The sequence below is a fragment of the Euphorbia lathyris genome, chromosome 1 (genome assembly GCF_963576675.1).
Source record: "Euphorbia lathyris chromosome 1, ddEupLath1.1, whole genome shotgun sequence".
In the NCBI taxonomy this organism is placed as follows: Eukaryota; Viridiplantae; Streptophyta; class Magnoliopsida; order Malpighiales; family Euphorbiaceae; genus Euphorbia; species Euphorbia lathyris.
The window spans coordinates 37,938,925-37,959,858 of record NC_088910.1 but is presented as its reverse complement, the minus strand read 5'-3'; the positions used below and the strand labels follow the sequence as shown (position 1 = coordinate 37,959,858).

The following is a 20,934-nucleotide window of genomic DNA, read 5'->3' as shown; positions in this document are numbered from 1 at the left end:
AATTTATCTTTTTTTTATAAGCATGTTGTTAGTTTCAACAATGTCTTTGAGTTATTATTTGTAAGAATCCAATTCTCAATTTTTCTTTCTGAACACAAGTTCTAAGTCTGCTTTACTACAGACTCTCTTTTTATAAGATAAGCTGAGAAGAGATTGAAGTTCTCTCGTCTGGATTTTTTGAGGTTGTTGCATGTCTCAATCCTATAGAGTGTTGTTACAGAATAGACTGTATTTCAAGTCTGTTCTATCATAGAGTGTCCAATATGAACTTCCATAAGGAGTATGAGTTCTCCTATCCTTATCAGCAGCATTGGTGTGTGTAATTAGATGTAATTTGATTTTTATCTCTTGAATTACATGGTAACAGAGCAAGGTATTTTGACTCTGTGAATTTTTTTTCTTCCATGAGAATCAGTTCTCAGAACTGTCTGTCAAGAATCGTGGTCTGGGTTGAGTATCTTCAACACCTCCGTTTATCTCACCTCCCACTCCAGGACATTTCTTTGCCGTCGATCGGTGCTCACCCAGAGTCCGGTGACTAGAACCGCCTGAAGTCTGGTCGACTCCAGTTTTCTTTTGTTGTCGTCGTCTCACTCATTCCGGCTTATCTACCCATTTAGTTTTACTACTTGGTGATTTTCGTTTATGCTCTTTGGGTTGGGTTGCTTTGTTTATTGTTGTTCTTTATTGATTTTTTTTTATTCTGTAGTTCTTGCAATTAGAAAATTGCTCTTTGCTTTATCTTGCGGTTTAATTTGCTCTGGTGATTTATTCATTCAAATAATCATGTCCGATGAAAAGGTTAAGAAGGTTATGACTGAAATTACTATTGGTAATGCCAAAATTACTGATCGGAAATTAACTAGTGTTAAGGATTATACTCAGAGAAAATGTACTATTACTAAGCGTGCTAATAGTGTTGATTTGGCATATCACTTGACTAGTAATCCTCCACTTAGAGATGAGGAGAGGAATAGAAAGAAGTGGATGATGACAAATCTTATAAATTGTTTAATATGATTCAAAATATGTTAGATCCCACAATTGATGATACTGTGACTCATTGTGATACGGTCAAAGAAATGTGAGATTATATGGAGTCTATGTATGCTAGTAAACAGGACTTAACTTATGTTCACAATTTATTGTCATCATACTGAGAAAAAGGACCGCACATTCTTTCAGTATTACAATGATTATAAACAAATTTGTGAGAAGAGGGAACTTGATTTCCCATTACAGCTGATCTTAAACGCATGCAAGATGATGACGACGATCGTATATTTATTCTTGGCTTTCTGGAAGGCGTTGGTCCTGAGTTTGAGATATCACACAACCAGATATTGACCATGGGACGTTTCCCTCTTTCTCTAGTCTTTATAGTCGGCTTCTTCCTGTTTGTAAGGATGGTGAAAAGACTCTTGGTATGGTCTCTCAAAAGACAATGGCTCTTGTGAGCAATGTGAATCAAGGGGTTAAGGGAGGTTCTCAGAATTCTACTAGTAATCATACATCTCAGAATCCTAAAATATGCCATCAATGTGGAGGTGAAGGACATATCAAGAAGTAATGTTGGAAGCTGCATGGTCGCCCTGGACAAAACAGTTCGAAGAAATTTGCAAATATGGCTACTCATAATGGTATCCTACCATCCCCCCAATCGTTTGCTGCCACTGTCACAATTTCAGTTGATGAATATGCTCCCTTTCAACAACATCATGGTGTTCCTCAATCTTCCACCATTGCTTTGGCTGACACATGTAATCATGTTACTTGCGTCTCCACCTCGTCTTGCAGTCGGGTTATTGATTCTAGTGTTGCAGATAATATAACTCGCAACGCAGATATTCTTTCTTTTTTTAATGTTTCTACTAATCCCCCATCTGTTATTTTAGCCAATAGGGCTACGACTTTTGTAAATGGACATGGAACAACTCATCAAACCTCCACAATTTCCTTATCATCTGTTTTATGTTTGTCTCAATTTCCGTTTAATTTACTATCTGTTAGTCAACTCACCAAATCTCTTAATTGTTGTATTGTTTTCTTTCCCACTTATTTCCTCTTTTATGATCTTGGGACAAAACAGACTATTTGTAGAGGGAATATAGTGAATGGCTTGTATGTTCTTGACTCCTTTGTAGCGGTGCCAAGATCGATTGCATGCACAAGCTCTTCTTGCTACAACTTTATTATCAGTTTGGTCATCCGTCTCTTCCTGTGTTGCAAAAAACGTATCCTAGTTTTCAGTTGGAATCTACTTTGGAATCTGAAGCTTGTCAGTTTGCTAAACATCATGGGTGTCGTATTCCCCTAGAATAAATAAACGTGCTGAGTCTATTTTCGCTTTAATTCACACTGATGTGTGGGGTCCTTGTCCTGTTGTGTCTAAACTTGGTTATCGGTATTTTGTGACTTTTGTGGATGATTTTTCTAGAGTAACATGGCTTTATCCTTTAAAACATTGTTTTGATTTATTCACTGTTATTTGTTACTTTCATGTTGAAATTAAAAACCAATTTAATAAAAATATTTGCATTTGCAAAGTGAAAATACCAAAGAGTATTTATCTAGCACTTTTCAGTCTTACCTCTCACAACAATGGTACTATTCATAAAACAACGTGTGTTGTCACCCCTCAATAAAATGGTGTGGGTGAATGTAAGAATCGACATTTGTTAGAAGTCACCTAGGCTATAATGTTTCAAATGCATGTTCCTAAAGTCTTTTAGGCAGATGCAGTTTCCTCTACCTGTTATCTCATCAACCGTATGCCTTCCGCTGTCCTTAAGGGTAAGATCCCATACTTTGTTCTACTTTCTTCTCAGCCTGTGTTTTCTCTTGCACCTCGATTCTTTGTGTATACTTGCTTCGTTCAGATATGCATCCTCAAATATCAAAGCTTGATCCTAAATTTGTTAAGTGCGTCTTCTTGGGCTATTCTCAATTCCAGAAAGGATATCATTGTTACTCTCCATCATTGGGGCGTTATCTTGTGTCTGCAGATGTCACATTCTTTGAAAATACACCATTTTTTAATCCACTGTCATCTTCCTCGCTTTTTCCCTCTGATGACACCAACGATGATTTTCTCATCTATACAATCAGTGAACAAGTTGTTTCTCCTCCCTCTCAACCTATTGTTCATCAAGTTTACTCTCGGCATGTGCAATATGCGATTACGACACCCACTCCTAGTCCAAACACTAGTATTCCCTCGTCTGTTTTGGCTCCAGACCCTACACCGCTATTTGATCCCATTCTTTACTTGCCAATCACTCTTCAGAAAGGTCCACATACTTGCACTTATCCAATTTCTTTGTCTGTGTCTTATAATGCCTTATCACCTTCTTCCAAATCCTATGTAGCCTCTTTAGATTCTCTTGTTGTCCCCTCATCCGTTTCAGAAGCCATTGCCCACCCTGGTTGGTTAGAAGCAATGCAAGAAGAAATAGGGGCTCTGCAACAAAACCACACTTGGGATCTAGTTTCTCTTCTGGGCCAAAAGAAAACAATTGATTGCAAAGGGGTGTTCAGTGTTAAAATGCATCCTGATGGCATAGTTGCTCGGCTCAAAGCTCGTTTGGTTGCCAAAGGATATGCTCGGACATATGGCATTGATTATTTCGACACCTTCTCTCGTGTTGCCAAACTTACTTCTGTCTGACTATTCATTTCATTGGTTGCCACTTATAGTTGGTCGCTTCATCAACTTGATGTTAAAAATAACTTCTTGAATGGAGATTTATGTGAAGAGGTTTATATGGAGCAACCACCTGGGTTTGTTGCTTAAGGGAGGGGGAGTCTATGAAGGTACGCAAATTGAAGAAGTCATTGTATGGCTTGCAACAATCCCCTTGTGCTTGGTTTGGAAGATTCAATGTTGCAATAATTGAATTTGGTCTTTGTAGAAGTGAATATGATCCTTCTGTCTTCTTTGCATCATCTGGTTCTAGATGTATTCTTTCAGTGATGTATGTTAATGACATAATTATAATTGGTAATGATACAACAAAAATCACAAAATTGCAAGCTTCCCTAGATACTTGTTTTCAGATAAAGGACCTAGGACCATTGAAGTACTTCTTAGGAATAGAAGTTTCCCGCAGTAGCAAAGGACTTTGTCTAAGTCAAAGAAAGTATTGTTTAGATGTGTTAAATGATGTAGGACTGATTGAAACAAAGACTTGTGATGCTCCTATGATACCGAATGTTAATTTAAAATTTGAAGATGGCAATTTGCTTGAGAAACCCGAGACATACAGAAGAGTTGTTGGGAAGTTGAATTATCTAACAATCACTCGTCTTGATATTCCTTTTCTAGTGAGTGTTGTAAGTCAATTCATCCGAGCATATTGGGACGTTGTTGTTCATATCCTGAGATATCTAAAGGGAACTCCTAGAAAAGGCTTGTTGTATCAAAACCATGGCCACCATATTGTAGAAGATTTCACAGATGCGGACTATGTTGAGGACCTTACAGATAGACATTCTACTACTGGCTATTGTGTCTTTGTTGGACGAATTATTCTTTTGAAAAAGCAAGAAACAAAGTGTAGTGTTTCGATCCAGTGCCGAATCTGAATACCAAACTATGGCTCAAACTACTAGTGAGTTTGTGTGGTTACAACGTCTACTTGATGAATTTGACTTTATTCAAACAAAACCAATGACGTTATGGTGTGATAATAAAACAGTCATCTATATTGCAACCAATTATGTGTTTAATGAGAGAACCAATCATATAAAAGTTGACTGTCATTTTATATGAGAAAAGTTAGAAGGCGGTACAATCACAACTCCACATATTAGAATGTGTTCACTAAAGCTTTACTAGGAACTCGGATCAACTACATTTGTACCAAGTTGGGTATGATCAATATCTATGCTCCAACTAGAGGGGAATGTAACAAGATAAACGGTTGTTATGTTAAAGGATAGACTAAACAAAATAACTATAGTGTCTACCATTGTTACAAAACAGATTGTCTTCCATAAAGAGTTTTCAGGTTTTGATTGCATCAGTCCTTTTGATGTGTTGGAGAGACAGGACCCTTCTATGAAATGCCCCGCCCAAGACACAGCCTAACAACTATATCTATGAGATAGAATCCTCTGTTTTATTCTGTATTGTAACAATACTTCAGGTTGACATTTCATTATTCCAACAAAAATCAAAACTGCTCAAATTAAAATAATTTTGTTTAAAACCTGCACAAATGACACATCAGAACTGGAGCTCTGAATTACTGCTACATCAACCTTTAATTTTATGCTCTTAAAGATACTAATAGATCACTAAGTACAGCTGACTGAACACAACCCCTTAATCATTGAATATAAGCTAACCAAAAACTAATTCTTAACTCTCTAAGAAATTAAAAAGTTAAGACATAAAATCATGTACGCAGTTCAATCAAGATGCCAAACTTGTTCTTTCACAACTATCATGTACGCAGGCCAACATATCCTTGTATTCCCTTGAAAGGGTAAAAGAATCATAAACCTTGCCGTCACGGCTTTTCTTGTACTCAAACAGCATGGATGAGTGGTTGAATGCTGTCATTTTCACAAATCCGAAGTCATAATCTCTGTAAATACTCCAATTAGGTGGAACACTACTGAATTTTGACAGGTGACTACCTCCCCCTCCCACCACAACATGGATTGTTCCACCCAACGGCCCTGAATAACCATTTTTCTCTTCTCTCGTGCATCGGTTCTGCACCAACAGCATAAAGAATATAGCATTAGAGGAAGATGCATAAAGAAAGCTAAAACTATCAAGCAATTCTGATTCTTTTAGCCCACATATTGCAATTTGTGTACCTGGTAAACAGGGCACGTCCTTTCATAGTTATGTACATGGCCGAAATATGCAATGTCTACTTTGTACTTCTGCCAAAGCTTCTGCAAACTTTCCCTTCCCATGGGTTCTTCAAATGAACCCTCTGCGCCGTAATAATAATCAGAGGAATACCCAAGTACACGATGTGCAGCAAAAATTAACCATGGTTGCTTTTGTCTATCTACGGATGCAAGACATTGCTCAATGAACTTATACTGTTCAGTTCCCTCTCTCCAGTCATGCTCCGAGTCAGCTATGCAGAAGCGAAACATTCCATAATCTGTTGAGTACCTGCATATTCATGGACACAATCAAATTAGAACGCATAAGCTTTTTACCAAAATTAGGGAGCTTATTCATATATCTAAAAAGAGCCATGCTTCTTACTGCTTAGCTATAAATGATTCAATAATATAACTCACTATGAAAACTGCTTTTGTGAAACTCTACTTACCAAAATTTAGCACTGTTCTCTGAAGGAACATAAAACATTGTCTCTGCAGGCACACCACATTCTCCACCTGAATCCACCCCATTGTAGAAGGATCCTGAATCTGGCCAATCACGTTCATGGTTTCCACTGCAGAATAAAGGGATAAATGTTTTAAAGCATGATCATATGATGGTAAACAAAGTTTAACACATGGCAGTGACTCATGAAGAGAAGTGCACAAACCTTGCAATCATGTATGGCACAGATGATGCAATGGGCTCCACTTGTGCTGTGAATTGGTCCCACTGTGAAATGTATCCATTTGCATAAGTGATATCTCCTATATGGAATACTATGTCTATGTTGGTCAAGTCCTCAATAAGACTGTCTGTGGTCATGAGTGAACCTGGCTGATAGTCACTGTATTCATTTGAACCATCACGTTCAGCCTGAAAGAGCTTTGTTAGACATGTAATTCTCTTCCCAAATACAATATTATAAGAGACACTCATGCAAAACATTGTTAACTTTTGGACAAAGCATGCATCATAAAACTTGCATATTTCGCTAAGACCTCATTACTAAATAAATAAATGCCACCTCATTTGAATAACAAGAAGAAACATGCCAAATCACAATATTTGAGGATTTGATAATGAACAGCAGTAAACAGAATGATTGCTGCAACAGAGCTTACTCATCCAATATTTTGGGATATATTGTGATACCATTACATCCTATTTTTGGTACGAGTAGGAAAATAAAAAAAAATAATGTCAAATTAATTGCAAAAATGGGAAACCTACTAATAGTAGGTGTAAACCCTAAACCCTAAGAAGATAGTTCTTATAAAAAAATCCGAAGACTACCTTTCCCATGTCACCAAATATTATGACACGTTGTAATGAGTCTTGTCCAGGATATGGGGATGATTTAAATGAATACTGCTTACTCCAAACGTAAGTACCATTGGGTAACATATGACCCATCCGGTATGTGTACCTATAAGAACATGATCAAGCCATTAGCATTTGCCTATGATATTGAACTGAAAGGACCGAATTTCATAGATGAGTAAAAGGAAAAATGTTTATAGATGGTTACTTAGTGTTCGGCCATAAATCTTTCAAAAAGCTTGTATGTATGAATCCAGGATCACGCCAGCCTACTGTCCGTGCAGGTGAACCTATAATACAGGAAAACTGACAATCCATTAGCATACATTTTCCAAGTAAAAGAATAAAAATCCTGGACTTCTTATCTCAGAATCCAATGCAAATTATCAATAATGAGATGTAAGAATCATAAAATGAACATGAGATAGAAAAAGTAGGTATTGACGGCTGCAAGAACAATATCTACCTAGACCAATTATTATCGCATTTCATGACCATAACTACTCTATAATGATAAATCAGAATGGAATTACACAGAGCTGAACAGTAATGAAACTTAAGAAATTAACCACATGAAGCATACGATAAGCAAAATACTGCAAATACAGAAAATAAGTAGATAAATGATCATACCACACATGCTATTCTGATCAAATGTCAAGGTTCCAGCAGGTGAGCGCATTGGAGAAGTTCCCACGACACCCCATTCAACTAATGGCACAGCTTCATCTAAGCTATAGCCACTAGTCCAGGTTACTGTCATCTGTGCAGCATATAAAATGTCACTTGAAATATTGGATACACTACTATGAGAGCTGAGATAAATTGTAAAAGTAATTTCATCTAATTTCTAAAGATTGCAATCAATATGTTAAAAAGTAGCATTGACCAAGCACCATTGTCTTTTGAAAATGGTAATTTCAATAGTTACACAAGAAATGAAGAAATGACCCTATAAGCAAAAGAAATCCATATGGGATTTTGAATTATAGCGTCAATAAGCTAACTTAAATCTCTGAGAACAAAGAAACTTTTCACTCAGAAGCAGTGGAAGAATACATATGAAACAACTAACCTCGTCCCATGATTTTCCTTGAGCAAGGCGAGGATATAAAGGTGCTTTAGGATTTATAAATGATATGGGATTTGAAATTGCTAACAATCTTGGCTGCAAGAACAGAATACAAAATGTCATGCTGCCCGCAACTTCTTTACTAGACAATTATAACGACATATGAAGATAATTTTATATACACTTCTCGTCATTAACACAGTTAAATGGAAAGTTAGAATGAAAATCAAATGATGTTTTGGTCTAAATGAAGATGAACACTCACATTTGACAATCCACCTGTAAACAAAGCAAAGGAGAAATCTGCCCGCTGATTGATCAGCTGAAATTTCAAATTACTCAGACCTGTCGTTGTGTAGTCTGGATTGGAAGAATCTCTTGCATACTTGTACTGGAATGAAAACATTTAACAAAAGCTCAGCAATAATCAACTTGTAAACCAATAAAATAAATCACATTCTACAGACCTTTATTGGGGCTGTACAAATATACGGCTTTTGCTTCTTGGGTTCATTTGAAGGACCACATTCAGTCGAACTGCCATATTAAAACAAACACCTCCTCAATATCCAAGATAATGCAGCTACTTTCATCACAAACAAGTGTAATGGAGAAATTTTGTTTAGTCATACCAAATCAGCAAGTTATAAAAAGAATAGCTAGGCGGTTTTATTTTGAAATTGATACACTAAATGGAGCTTTAGTGCATATAGCTAGGCGGTTTTACTTTACAACAATAGGAGGAATAGGAGTCATACTTGAAATTTGCAGGGGAGAATACTCCAACCCAATCATCGGGAGATGGTTCAGGATGCCGAATAACCAAATCTACCCATTCAGTATCCTCGCCCTGAAGTTTTTATATGAGAAAATAGATAAAGAGAAACAATCATGTTTCTAGTAGAAGCAAAATCCATTGATTTCAACAAATTGGAATCATTAATTCAAACTGATAGAAGAAGACAATATGACAAGTCCTTAGTTACCTTCAAGCCAAGACGAGCAGGGGCAGCGACAACAAAAGCCTGATCAAAAAGATCGAAGGTCATGCTATCAACAGCAATCTTTGCGAGGGGTTGATCGCCGGCCTTGCTGTGACCTAACACGGAGCTCAAGCTGGGAACACGTAGCAAGCACAGAAGCGTGAAGAGATTCAGAAGACGATAAATCTCCATTTTGATGATTCTGGCTTACAAGAAAGCAAGGTGGAGAATCAGAAGAAGAGCTGAAATAAAGCAAGAGCAGAGACTGTTTTAAATAAGGCATAGCTCACTCTGTGTTTGTTGTTGAGTACTATACAATTAGCGAAAAGAGGGATTTTCACAAATGGAGATAAAACAATGGCCTATATTCACTCCAATTTTAACTTTAATTTTATGAGATTCTCTGAGAATAAAACAGAATATACCTTTTGATCAACTACCAAAACCAAATTTAGATATCATCTCATGCGTATATTTTACAATTAACCGATCAGTATCTATCCGTACTGTTTTATCAATTATTTTTACTATATTGACCCTCTAAATTTTCATTATTTTTATCTACCAGGCTTTCGATTAATTGTTTTACCACAGGTATCAAATAATAAAAATTTAATATTCAATATAGTAAAAAAGATTATGCATAAAATCCTAATGCATTTTGCCTTAAGTATTAACATACATTTTCGTGAATGTATCTTCATTGAGATAATCTTGATCCATGTTTAATTATAGTTAAGGAGGTGTTTGTTTCAGTTTTTCGGAGAAGTATTTAGCGTTTCACTTCAAACCGTATATGAAATATAATTAAGGTTTATATGATTCAATTGTTAGCTGATAGTTGTTGATGTTGTTGTTAACTGTTGTTGCAATTAGTTACTTATTGTTGCTATTAGCTTATTAATTGTTCATGTTTGATAAAATTGTGATGAACTTTTGATGTTATAGTACATAAAATGTCTAATACGAGCATGTTTTAAATTAATCAATAAACAAATAATAAAAATAGAAATTGTAATATACAAATTAATAAAAATAATCTAAATAACTAACTAAAAATTAAAATTGATAATTTATTGTATGGAATAAAATTTTATTCTTTCAGGAATAATATTATAGAGATATGAATAATGTTAACGAAGAAACGTGTTTCGTGAAAATAAAAATGATAATTTTATCGATATCAAATAAATACAAACAGTTGTTCATAAAAACCTCAAAAAAAAAAACTTTTCCAAAACACAATTGTTTTCATAAAAAAAATCAAAAAATTATTTTTTTTTGTTGAATAAACCTAATCAAACATTATATTTCTTACGGTTTGGAATTAAAAGCAAAATGTTGTTCCAAAAAGCTGAAACAACAACCTCGTAAGCGCATGTTTAGCTCAACGGTTAGCTCATAGCTATTGTTGTTGGGTGTTAATGTTTGTTTTTAGCTGTTAGCTAGTAATTGTTTATTGTTAGCTTTGCAGAATTATTTGTAACATTCTTAGGTCTTTTTTGTTTCGTCAAATGTTGCTAACTATTAGCAATTAGGTCTGTCTGACAGACGATTTCATCACAATTATGGTTGTTGTTATCGTTGTCATCAGGAGGCGTAGACCCTTCTTTTCTGTTGGGCGAGAAGTCATCACGGTTGGGGCCGCTTTCAAGGTGCTTCCCAGATCCATGTCGAGAAGTTTGGGTTGGTGTTTCCGTTTGCGAGGACCTTTCGCAAGGGGATTTCTTGATCGGTTGAGGTGAAAGAATATGTCTGAAGGTTGTCTAAGTAGGATATATGTTCACCACACCAAATATTGGATCTGGTCAAGAATTCGATCGCTTTGACCTACATTAAAGTAAGCCCATTGGATAAACTTTAATACCAAAGTCAGTAAAATTGTAACAACAATGCTATGAAAAAATATCAATTTAAAGAGAGAGTTACTTTTTTTTACGATCATTATTAGCCCAAAGTGAGGCAATGGAGTGAAGGTTGATGAGGCATCTAGACCTATTTGTCCTATTTGTTGGACGGACCTTTGAGAACCGCTAGCATTTGGCTTTTAATGTTATTAAGTTCGAAATCTATTATTTTATTATCCTACTCCCTCCGTTTTTTATTATATGACGTTTTAGACTTTTTAATTTATTTTTTTTATATGTCGTTTTGTATTACTAATACACTTTTAATAATGTTTTAATTTGACCCTATTTATAATGAGAGAGAGGTATAACTATCAATGTAAATAACCTTAATTAAGCCATAAAAAATAAGACGAGGGAGAAATTTGTATTGAAAATAGAGATTAGAGAAGGGTATATTAGTCATTTTAATAGTCTCATTAATATTGCGTTGATTTTAATAAAAAAATTTAAACGACATATAAAAAAGGAATGGATGGAGTATTAAAGAAACCGTACAGCAGGAGTATTCTAATATTTCTCTTAGTATTGCTTGCTTCTTTTTATTTATTGAAATAAGAGTTCATTTATTTGTTTCTAATAATGTGGCCTAGAAATTGAAATTCTTGCCTAGAAATTGAAATTCTTTTTTTCTTCTTTCTAATATAAGTCTACTTTAAACAATTATTATTTCATAAAACAACAATTATTAGTTAATTGACATTTTAAAATATATCTTTATATATATATGGCTATTGAAAAATCAAGTGATCTTAAAAAGTAAGAAAAAAAAAAGTGAACCTTTTTTTAATTAAACGGAAGAGTTAACAACAAAAGCTAGAGATATGGGGAAACAAGAAACCTGCCCTCCCTCTTGGCTCGGTACAGCGTTTTTTGCTGATACTGGACAGACGGGGACGGCTGCTGTTCTTCGCTCTGATATGAGCTTATTTTTTTCTGCTCGTGTCAGTCTTGGGGACGGTTTGCAGCTTGTTCACGAAGGAGAAGCCTCCGCGCTGCTGGATGCTATACGATGGATTATTGCAGAAGGCTACGATCAGGTGGTTCTAGAATCGGATTCACTAACGGTCGTGCAAGCTGTCAACTCCCCTCTAGTTGATGATAGTGAGTTCGGGGATATTATACAACATTGCAAATCTCTTCTTAATCTTAACAACGGCTTCTCGGTCCGTTTTGTCAGGAGACTAGCTAACGGTTTGTTGACTCTTTGGCCGATTGTGGCTCATTAATGCATCTTGATTTCAAAAAAAAAAAAAAAAAGAAGCCTGCCCTCCCACAGCTGCTTGCATCTAAAAAAACTATAAAAATATTATTAAGTTGTTGCAATAATTAGGGACGGTTTATGAACCTTAAACGAAATAAGAGATATGACTCTTTTAATAATAAAAATAAGTTGCACATAAACTAATAAATGATAAAAAAAAGAGATTAGATATGAAATACGATAGAGATAAAGCATAGAAAATCACTTGACAATCAATCTCATCCTTACAAGCAGCTAAAATTCCATTAGGGCTTGATTGGATGAAGAGTAGGGAAGGGTAAATAAAGGGTAGAGGAGGGTATGAAAAGGTAAAAAATGAGAAGGAAGGGTAATTTCTAATCCTTCAAAACCCACCGAATTGGTAGGTTGAAATTTGGATGGAATTTCTTAAAAAAAAACCCTTCAAAACCCCTCCATTACCTTACTCTTCTAATTTTTTTTTGTGTTTCAAACATGGATTTGTAAAAGCCCTTACTAACATTCTCCCCTCCCAAACAAGAGTTTCTATCAACTCTTACTAACCCTTCCCTTATTAACTCCTATAAACCCTCATCCAATCAAGCCCTTAGAATTACGCAGAACACAACCAAAAGAATAGAAACAATGAGATGCAAAACTAACGCATCAATGTTGCATTTTACTGATTTGGTAGAGAAACATGTTGCTGAAAATATGTTACAACAGTGACCGATTGAGAAAGCAACATTTTCACACCATGGTAAACCTGAAATGTTGATTTAATGACATTCGTCCAAACTTTATCGGTTCTAGCATTCTAAATCAAAATATATATTTAATAAAAATCAAAATATATATTTAATAAAAATCAATTAATATGTACAAATAAATCAAAACATCATGTATTATAATTATGGATGAAATAACATATGTAGATTGCCCTGGATATTGATCTGAGATTCATTTTATGTTTGTAAAATATTAAAATTGTAATGAAATGGTGACCGAGAATTAGTCCATATCCCTATCCCCGTCTCCACCTCAACTGGAAGTAAAATTTTCCACCTCCATCCTCTGGGAAATCTTTTCCGGAATTCCCGGTTTCTCTCGGAGCAAATCCCCAGCAGAGATGAGGGACAAGAATCTCTGCCCCCATTCACAACCTTATACAATCCATTTAGCTAATGTCCTTGACTCATTGGTCAGTGGGCCTTAAGTTACAACATGGAAGAAAATAATGCTCTAACATGATTTACATTCCCGCCTCGTAAAGTAACACATTACCAGATTAAACCCAAAAAACTTTGTGATAATAAATTAACTTCACTATTCTACCATCTGCAATCCATGAAGGAATAGGCAAATGCTGCTATAGTATTTATTATCGGGTCTTCTTGGCTTTCGCCATTTTCTTCTTTCTTTTCTTTACGGATTTTGGGGTTTTCGTCTTCCGAGCTTCTCTTTTCTCTTCTTTTACTTTCTTTTTATTCTCTTTTCTGGCAGCTTTTTTATCAACACTGTTATCCTCCTCCTCAAATTCTGAATCGCTTGAATTCTCTTCATCTTCATCTTCCTCCGACTCAGACTCGGATTCTTCACCCTCTTGGCTTTCGCCATCCTTATTCACACAAGAATTAAATGGGTTCTCTTCAACTTTAGAAAGACTCTCCTTCAATCCTGTAATGGTTTTGTAGTACATATCTCCAGTATCCTTCCCACTTGTTATACGTATCACATCTTCCTCCGCATTCTTCACGTTATCTAATGTCTTTGGAATATATGACTGCACAAATACAGAGTCAGCAATTTCATCCTCTGCAGTGACATCTCTTGTCAATATTTTTTGCTGAACCTGAAATACGATATTAGTAGTCAGAAGAAGTATTTCATTCGGGATTAAAGTAAAGTCACGATTCACAAGTGCGGGCAAACCTCTTCCAAATAGCTGTCAACAGAACCATCAGTGATTGTTGGATCAACAATGAAATCAAATAGCTCCCTAATTGTCATGACAGCTACACCATGTTTCTTAAAGAAATCCTGCATATTACACATGTTTAATCAACTTTGAATATAAAGAAAAAAAATCTTTTTCCTTGTAAAAGTAAATGCAAATCTAAAAGTAAAATAACATTCACGGCCCCTCCTGTGGAAAGAACTTACAGAAACATGAAGACAATCCTCACGTAGAAAATCAAGGGAGGAAGGATGATCGAGATCAACTGATTGAGACACGTCAATTATATATAAGTGACCCTACAAACAGGAAGCAAAACTCAGCTCAGATATTCATTTTCATATGCTATAAAAACCTCAGTTTGTCTTTCAAGAGATCTATTGCAAGGAGGTTTTGCAAATTGCAACTTATTAAGTAATATTTTCTCTTCATGAAGTGCACGATTTTTCAGTAAAGAAGTATGAGACATTCACCTCAAAATAGAGTATGTTATATTCACTAAGGTCTCCGTGCACCAGTTTGCATTTCTGATATAAGGTCCTCATTGCAATAATCATCTGAGACAGACATGGAAAGACGTTAATACAACTAATAAAATCAAACAACAAACCTGCAAATTAAAGCCTAATTCTTCTCTCCAGATAACTTCGTTTTAGGGTCTGCTTGGATGAAGGTTTGACAAGGTTCATTAAAGGGAGGGGAGGGGAGGGGAGGGGAGGTTAATTAGTGAACCTCCAAATCCCACCAATTTGTGGGACTGAATTTGGGGTTATTTCAAGGTTTTCTAACCTTCATGTAACTCCCATTTAACCCTCACCTCAATTTAAACTCCTTCCCAAGCAAGGTTAGACAAATAAATTCCCTTTAATGAACCTCCTCTAACCCCAAAACAAGCAGACCTAAAGCTTTATGTCACTCATTTGCCATGAAATTTCCAACAAAAGTTTTCTATAAGACTCCATCAACCTGATAATCCTGAAAGCTAGATATTTACCACAAGCTTCAACTCAAATTAAGAATACCTCTAACATTACCAGCTATAAATTCTACTTGTGCTACATTCATAACTTAGATTAGAGGGGACATAAAATAAAAATAAAAATAAATAATTTGAGCACACCTCTACATAACCTTCACGTAGCTTGTCTAAAGACAAGGCAGCATCCTTAAGACGAGGTGCAGCATAACCATCCCTTCCTACAAAATAATCAGCCAAAGAAAATTTCAAGAATACGACAAACTAGATACATTCAATACATAAACAGTGAAATTAACAGATAAACAGTCTGAAAGAAACAACAATTAAAGTATATGGTTTTAAAGGAGGGCATTTTTATTAATTCACTGTTTGATAAACCTGGAAATTAAGTGTTGGAAAAATAAGTACTGAATTTAAGTGCTAGATATTAATGCTAAAAGTATTAAATTAAATTGTGTAACTGTTTGATAAATATTAAAAATAAGCACTGAGTTTTAAAATAATAAAATATTAGTCGATAATATTCAACTTAAAATTTTAAGTTAAATATTTTGAATTACAGAGTGATTTTTTGACTTAACTGGAATTTTTAAGTGGTGTTATCAAACAAGCTTAAAAACCAACAAGCCCTTAATGTATTTATTTTGAGTGTTGAAATAGTTTATCAAACAGGCCCTAAAAATGTTGTGAAATTCAAGCTAAGAAAATAACAAAATGGATAGTTTGATAGCCCGTGATATGTAAATGAGAAAATCTTTCTCCTACACGATGACATTTTGAAAGCAAGTGACAAATAAAAGGACTCCTAGCAATCTAAACACAAAGGTAAAAAGGAGCAATACCTATAAATTCCATCACCAGAACATGAAGTCTCAAAAGATATGTTGTTGGACACCTAATTCCAGCTGCCTTTAATCTGAAATTCATAATAAAAAGTTCACTCAATATCACCAGAACACAGACAACCATATATATCCATCAGGATGAAGAACACCAAATTTCTAGTATTATGTTGCAGGAGTAAATAATATTCGAAATATGATTGAAAAGGTCATATTCTTCATCTAGCGTGTTAAAAGAAACACTCCAATTAATAACCAACAAAAATTAGGTTTCTACCCATGCATAATAGAAAAATAGCATATGCCATTTAGAAAATTTGGAAGACTATCAAAGGGGCATTTGGTTTAAACTTCAGAATCGGATTTGAATCGGAATGATACAGAATCATCATTTAGTAATTTTGCCTGGTTTAATCCGGGAATTTGATTCCTTTTTGTATTTAATTACTTTTTACATCAATTAGAGCTAATATTTATTTTCATAAATGCAATTTTAATAGAACATATCTGTAAAATGCAAAATATTATTAATATATGATAATCCTATTTTGAATTTTTCATTATAAAATTTTATATATTAATTTAATTTGTTCTGTACTATACTACATTTGAATAAGAATATAATATTAAAATTCCTTTTTAAAAAAATATATTAAAATTAGTGTGCTTTTTTATAATGTAACAATCAATCAAAAAACATAAGACAATAAATTAAACATTAAATTTCGTAATAATTATATATATATATATATATATAAAGGATGGGGAAGGAGGGGAATCAAATTTGATTAATAAAGAGAGCGGGGAATGATTGATTCCTATAAATGTGATTCCCAAGCTTAAAGTGATCATGTTTAACCAACCATCAAGAATGGGAAAATTCATTCACATTCCTATTCACCAGCCTCGATTTTTCTAACCAAAACCCAGACACCCCCTAAAGTATATGATCCAAGTGAAAATACAAAGTGAGCTTACCTCATAAGATTTCTCATTTCTTTTTCAGCCCATGTCTTTACCATCTTTCTTGGATTGTGTTTGCAGTATCCATGTCTGAAACGATAATCACCCTGTACATACCGATCTCTATCCCTGCAGTTTTAGATTATTTAACAGATTAAATTGAATGATAATATTCAATGGAGCATAATCTGCAAAGGTGTCACCTAGTTGTTCATTCAATTTACAAAGACAAAAAAATAAGTGACAAAGAGAATCATTTACTGTAAGAAAGCAGCTGGAATTAAGTAAAGGCAATTATATGAAGGATCTTTCAGAATCCCTTACCATTACCCTGCTAGTTTACCTGCACACTTCTGTTATTTGACTGTCAATCATTTTCATAATGGCCAATACCCTCTAAAAGATACTAAATTTTGAAGCATTCACTTGTAAAATCACTGAAACCTTTTTCCTCTATTTGCAAACCTAAATACCCTTAAGATACTGTAATTACTCTATTAAACAATTGTTTCTCTTGGTAATAAACCAAGATCAAGTAGCAAGGCAATTTTTCACAGTTGTCTTCAAAAGGTAAGCAATTTTAATATTTCTGGTTCTTAGATACTTAAACTGGCATTAGGTTAGGTTTGGTCTCCAATTCTTAAGGTTTTTCTTGTTTTTCTGCTATAATTTACATGACTATAAATTGTGGATTTCAATGTGTTTTCTCTGCATTTATATTGATTATTAGTGATTTCTTTCAATATTTATTTGTTATATATGTGTTCTGTAAACCTTTAAACTAAATTTGCTAACAGATAAATCTAACTGTAGTATATTACAGCTGCAACATGACCATTTCCATTACATTCAACCATGACCATGATCAGTGGGGGCAATGCACAAGGATAATATGGAAATCAATCTGTGAGTCTGTGACACATTACTGGGCATCCTAACCCCCTCACAAAAATCCTATATTAGCATCATGGTTCAGAAAAGGAAGTCATTTCATAATTAGTACAAAACTAGTATGAATTGGTTAGTCTCTCCCTTATTTTAGCTAAAGATGGAATTGTTTGTATATGGAGACCAAAAGAGTTAAGCACTTGCTTCTAGAGAAATAATAATACCATTCAACTTACTTAAAAACCAGAACTGAAGTTTTGTAAACTTTGATAGCAAGTTCCTGACCATCTGCTTTTGTTGCATGATATACATTTGCCTGTCAAACAGGAAATAAAGAAGTTCATATAGCTCAAAAAATACAGGACACATATGGTTGATAATGCACTCATTTCAATTCAAGTACCTCTTTTCCAGTAGAAATGCAGCCGTTAATGTTTTGACACACACCCCGATTCATCATTTTGTACAAAACCATGCGAGTCCTAGGATCAATAGCCTAGAAATAACATAACCAGTCATACTTTCCATGAGAAAAGTTATTCAATTAACACAAAAGAAAAAGAGCCTGCAAAAATAAGACATGAATGGATGGATGCAAACGAGAAAATTAGAGTAGAATACAGAGCACAGGAACATCCTGAACCAGATCATAAATCAGATGAATAAGACAACTAGACTAACAAAACAAAAATTAATAATAATCAGCTTGTGAGTGACCTTAAGTAAAAAAATGAGTTGAATATAAAGATTATATATAATACTGTAAGCCCTTGCCAGCCTCGACTAAAGACACTCCCATCCAGTTGTTTTGGAGCATAGGATGATACAACAGATGGCTAACTGAGCTTTGCAGAAGCTCGTGCGCATAAGCACACACTCTAATTAATACATAAGCACCTAGTCTTTTTCTTTTTCAAAAATAAATAAACAAGACCAAGAGAAGATTTAAGATAATCCCACCTGCTCAACAGTTGCACGATCTGCTTTCTCAGTAGTTCTTGTTTTACCAATAGCAGTGTCTCGAACACTTTCACGAATTGCAGTTGTCACAGGATTTGACATGGCAATATTCATCCTCCCTTCCCACTCCTGCACCATTAATTGATTTACATTCAGACCTAAATTGAACATGAACAATAAAGTTTTAATAGGTTTTATGAGCTCGCATAAAGGGGAGAGTTGCAAATTTTTCTTTTCGAATGGAAAAATAATAATATCATGAAGACACCTGAAGTGATTTCAAGGGTAACCGAAAACCAGAGTAAGAGCATACCCAAATAAAAACTCAGAATACATCATCCTCAAAATCATGTCTCCAGAGATGATTTTAGCACATCTCCAATAATTCTTAAATCAAATTTAACAGCTAATATTGGCATATGAAAACAAATTTGCATGGGCATTACGAATTCGACTAAAATTTGCAAATTTTTCACTGAATTCTCTCTCTGATCGACATAACGAACTGCAAAAACTGATTTTGTATAGTGATGCTGAGTGCCAAAACACAGCACAAAACGAAAGAAAATTTTAAAATGCATTTAAAAAAAAAAATTAAACCTTCGACTTAAGCCAAATAAAGAGTTTGGAGCCTTCAAGTACTACAACTAAGAGTGATACCTCTAAAGGCGAAGCACGGATGTGATTTAAGAATCTCTGGTTTCGATTAGATAGAGGTTGAAGAGTGGAGGAATTAAGACGAGACTGAAGGCCACCATGAGCATTCGGACGTCTCGAATGAAGAGTTATAGCTCCATCTACACCTTGATCGTGCTCTTTCGAGTCCAACCAATCCAACGCATCTGCAATTTCAGAGTCCGAAGACCATGAAAGCTCCTCTTCATCTTCTTCTCCTTCATTGTCTACCTGGGCTTCATTTGGTAGCGCTAAATGTTCTAATTGCTCAATTTTTGCAGTTTCCACAGACATCCCTTGCCCAATTCGTGCAATCTGCTGCTTCCACTTAATCCGTCGAGGTGGTATTGCGCTTGTTTGAACTGCGGTTTGCGCTTTTAGGATGTATGTATAATTGGTATTAGGGTTCTTGAAAGTTTGGGGGCCAATTTCACCCCTATAGCAGACACGTCAAACGGACAAATTTTGCATACCTTGTGAATATGCTGGGGTTTAGGGTTTAGTTTAGGGTAAATTACACTTATTGCCACTGAACTTTATCTATTTTAATATTAAGACCACTGAACTCAATTCTTAACGGTATGGTCACTGAACCTTTATATTTTTTAACATCAGTGGCCACTCAATGTCTCAAAACGACCGTGAAGGTCTCAAAATAAAAAAATTCGAAGATTTAATGAAATTCTAAGGAACTTTAATCCTTGAAAATTTTCGTTTTCAAGTCATTTAGGTGTTGTTTGGTTAGGAGAGATGGTGAATTTATAGAGAGAGAAAGCTCTAAAATTTTGATTTTGGAAAATAAAAAATGTGGTTTCATGGTAAATGTCTTTTTGAACAACTTTAATTCTTGAATATTTTCATTTTGAGGTCGTTAACGGTCATTTTGACGAGTTAGTTAAAGTTGAGTGGCCATCGGTGTTAAGAGTGTAAAGTTCAGTGGTCATCAATATAATCAGGCTCGGACCGGCCGGACCAGAAACCGGCCAGACAGTCGGTATGAGCCTCTCCGGTTTGTTGAATGCTCAACAAACCGGAGTGACCCGGGGTTGGACTGGAACCCAATGGTTCGGCGGGGAACCGGTGTGACCCCGGATCAATAAATATTTATTTTCAAGCAAAAATAATTGTAGGCGCGCCCACATCGTACAGGCGCGCCCCTAACCCAGTGGTCAAACAATTGCATCCTCCTGCGTCGTGAGAGAGTCTTTCCCCTAGTAATTGATTATAGGCTTGTAAATGTCATTTACTTATAAACTAGTTATATTTTCATTTCTTTCCTATGTGGGATAGAAAAGCTTAATTTCTTTTT

General features: G+C 35.0%; 2 protein-coding genes across 2 annotated transcripts; both read right to left on the bottom strand.

Moving 5' to 3' along the window:
• Nucleotides 1–5,184: 5,184 nt before the first annotated feature.
• On the bottom strand, nt 5,185–9,548 carry LOC136228582 (probable inactive purple acid phosphatase 27). The gene is made up of 12 exons (XM_066017013.1): nt 9,236–9,548; nt 9,008–9,099; nt 8,717–8,786; nt 8,515–8,640; nt 8,253–8,345; nt 7,811–7,940; nt 7,386–7,467; nt 7,151–7,283; nt 6,525–6,730; nt 6,303–6,428; nt 5,830–6,139; nt 5,185–5,722 (listed from the first exon to the last, which is right to left on the bottom strand). The coding sequence occupies exons 1-12, from the start codon at nt 9,422–9,424 to the stop codon at nt 5,417–5,419; spliced, it is 1,863 nt and encodes a 620-aa protein (XP_065873085.1). The 5' UTR covers nt 9,425–9,548; the 3' UTR covers nt 5,185–5,416.
• A 3,701-nt stretch (nt 9,549–13,249) lies between these two features.
• Nucleotides 13,250–20,069, bottom strand: LOC136228574 (uncharacterized). The gene is made up of 11 exons (XM_066017002.1): nt 19,611–20,069; nt 18,951–19,079; nt 18,394–18,486; nt 18,227–18,306; nt 17,118–17,231; nt 16,140–16,213; nt 15,439–15,515; nt 14,792–14,875; nt 14,525–14,617; nt 14,294–14,401; nt 13,250–14,213 (listed from the first exon to the last, which is right to left on the bottom strand). Exons 1-11 carry the CDS (start codon nt 19,917–19,919, stop codon nt 13,743–13,745), a joined length of 1,632 nt encoding a protein of 543 aa, XP_065873074.1. The 5' UTR covers nt 19,920–20,069; the 3' UTR covers nt 13,250–13,742.
• Between the last annotated feature and the right edge of the window lie 865 nt (nt 20,070–20,934).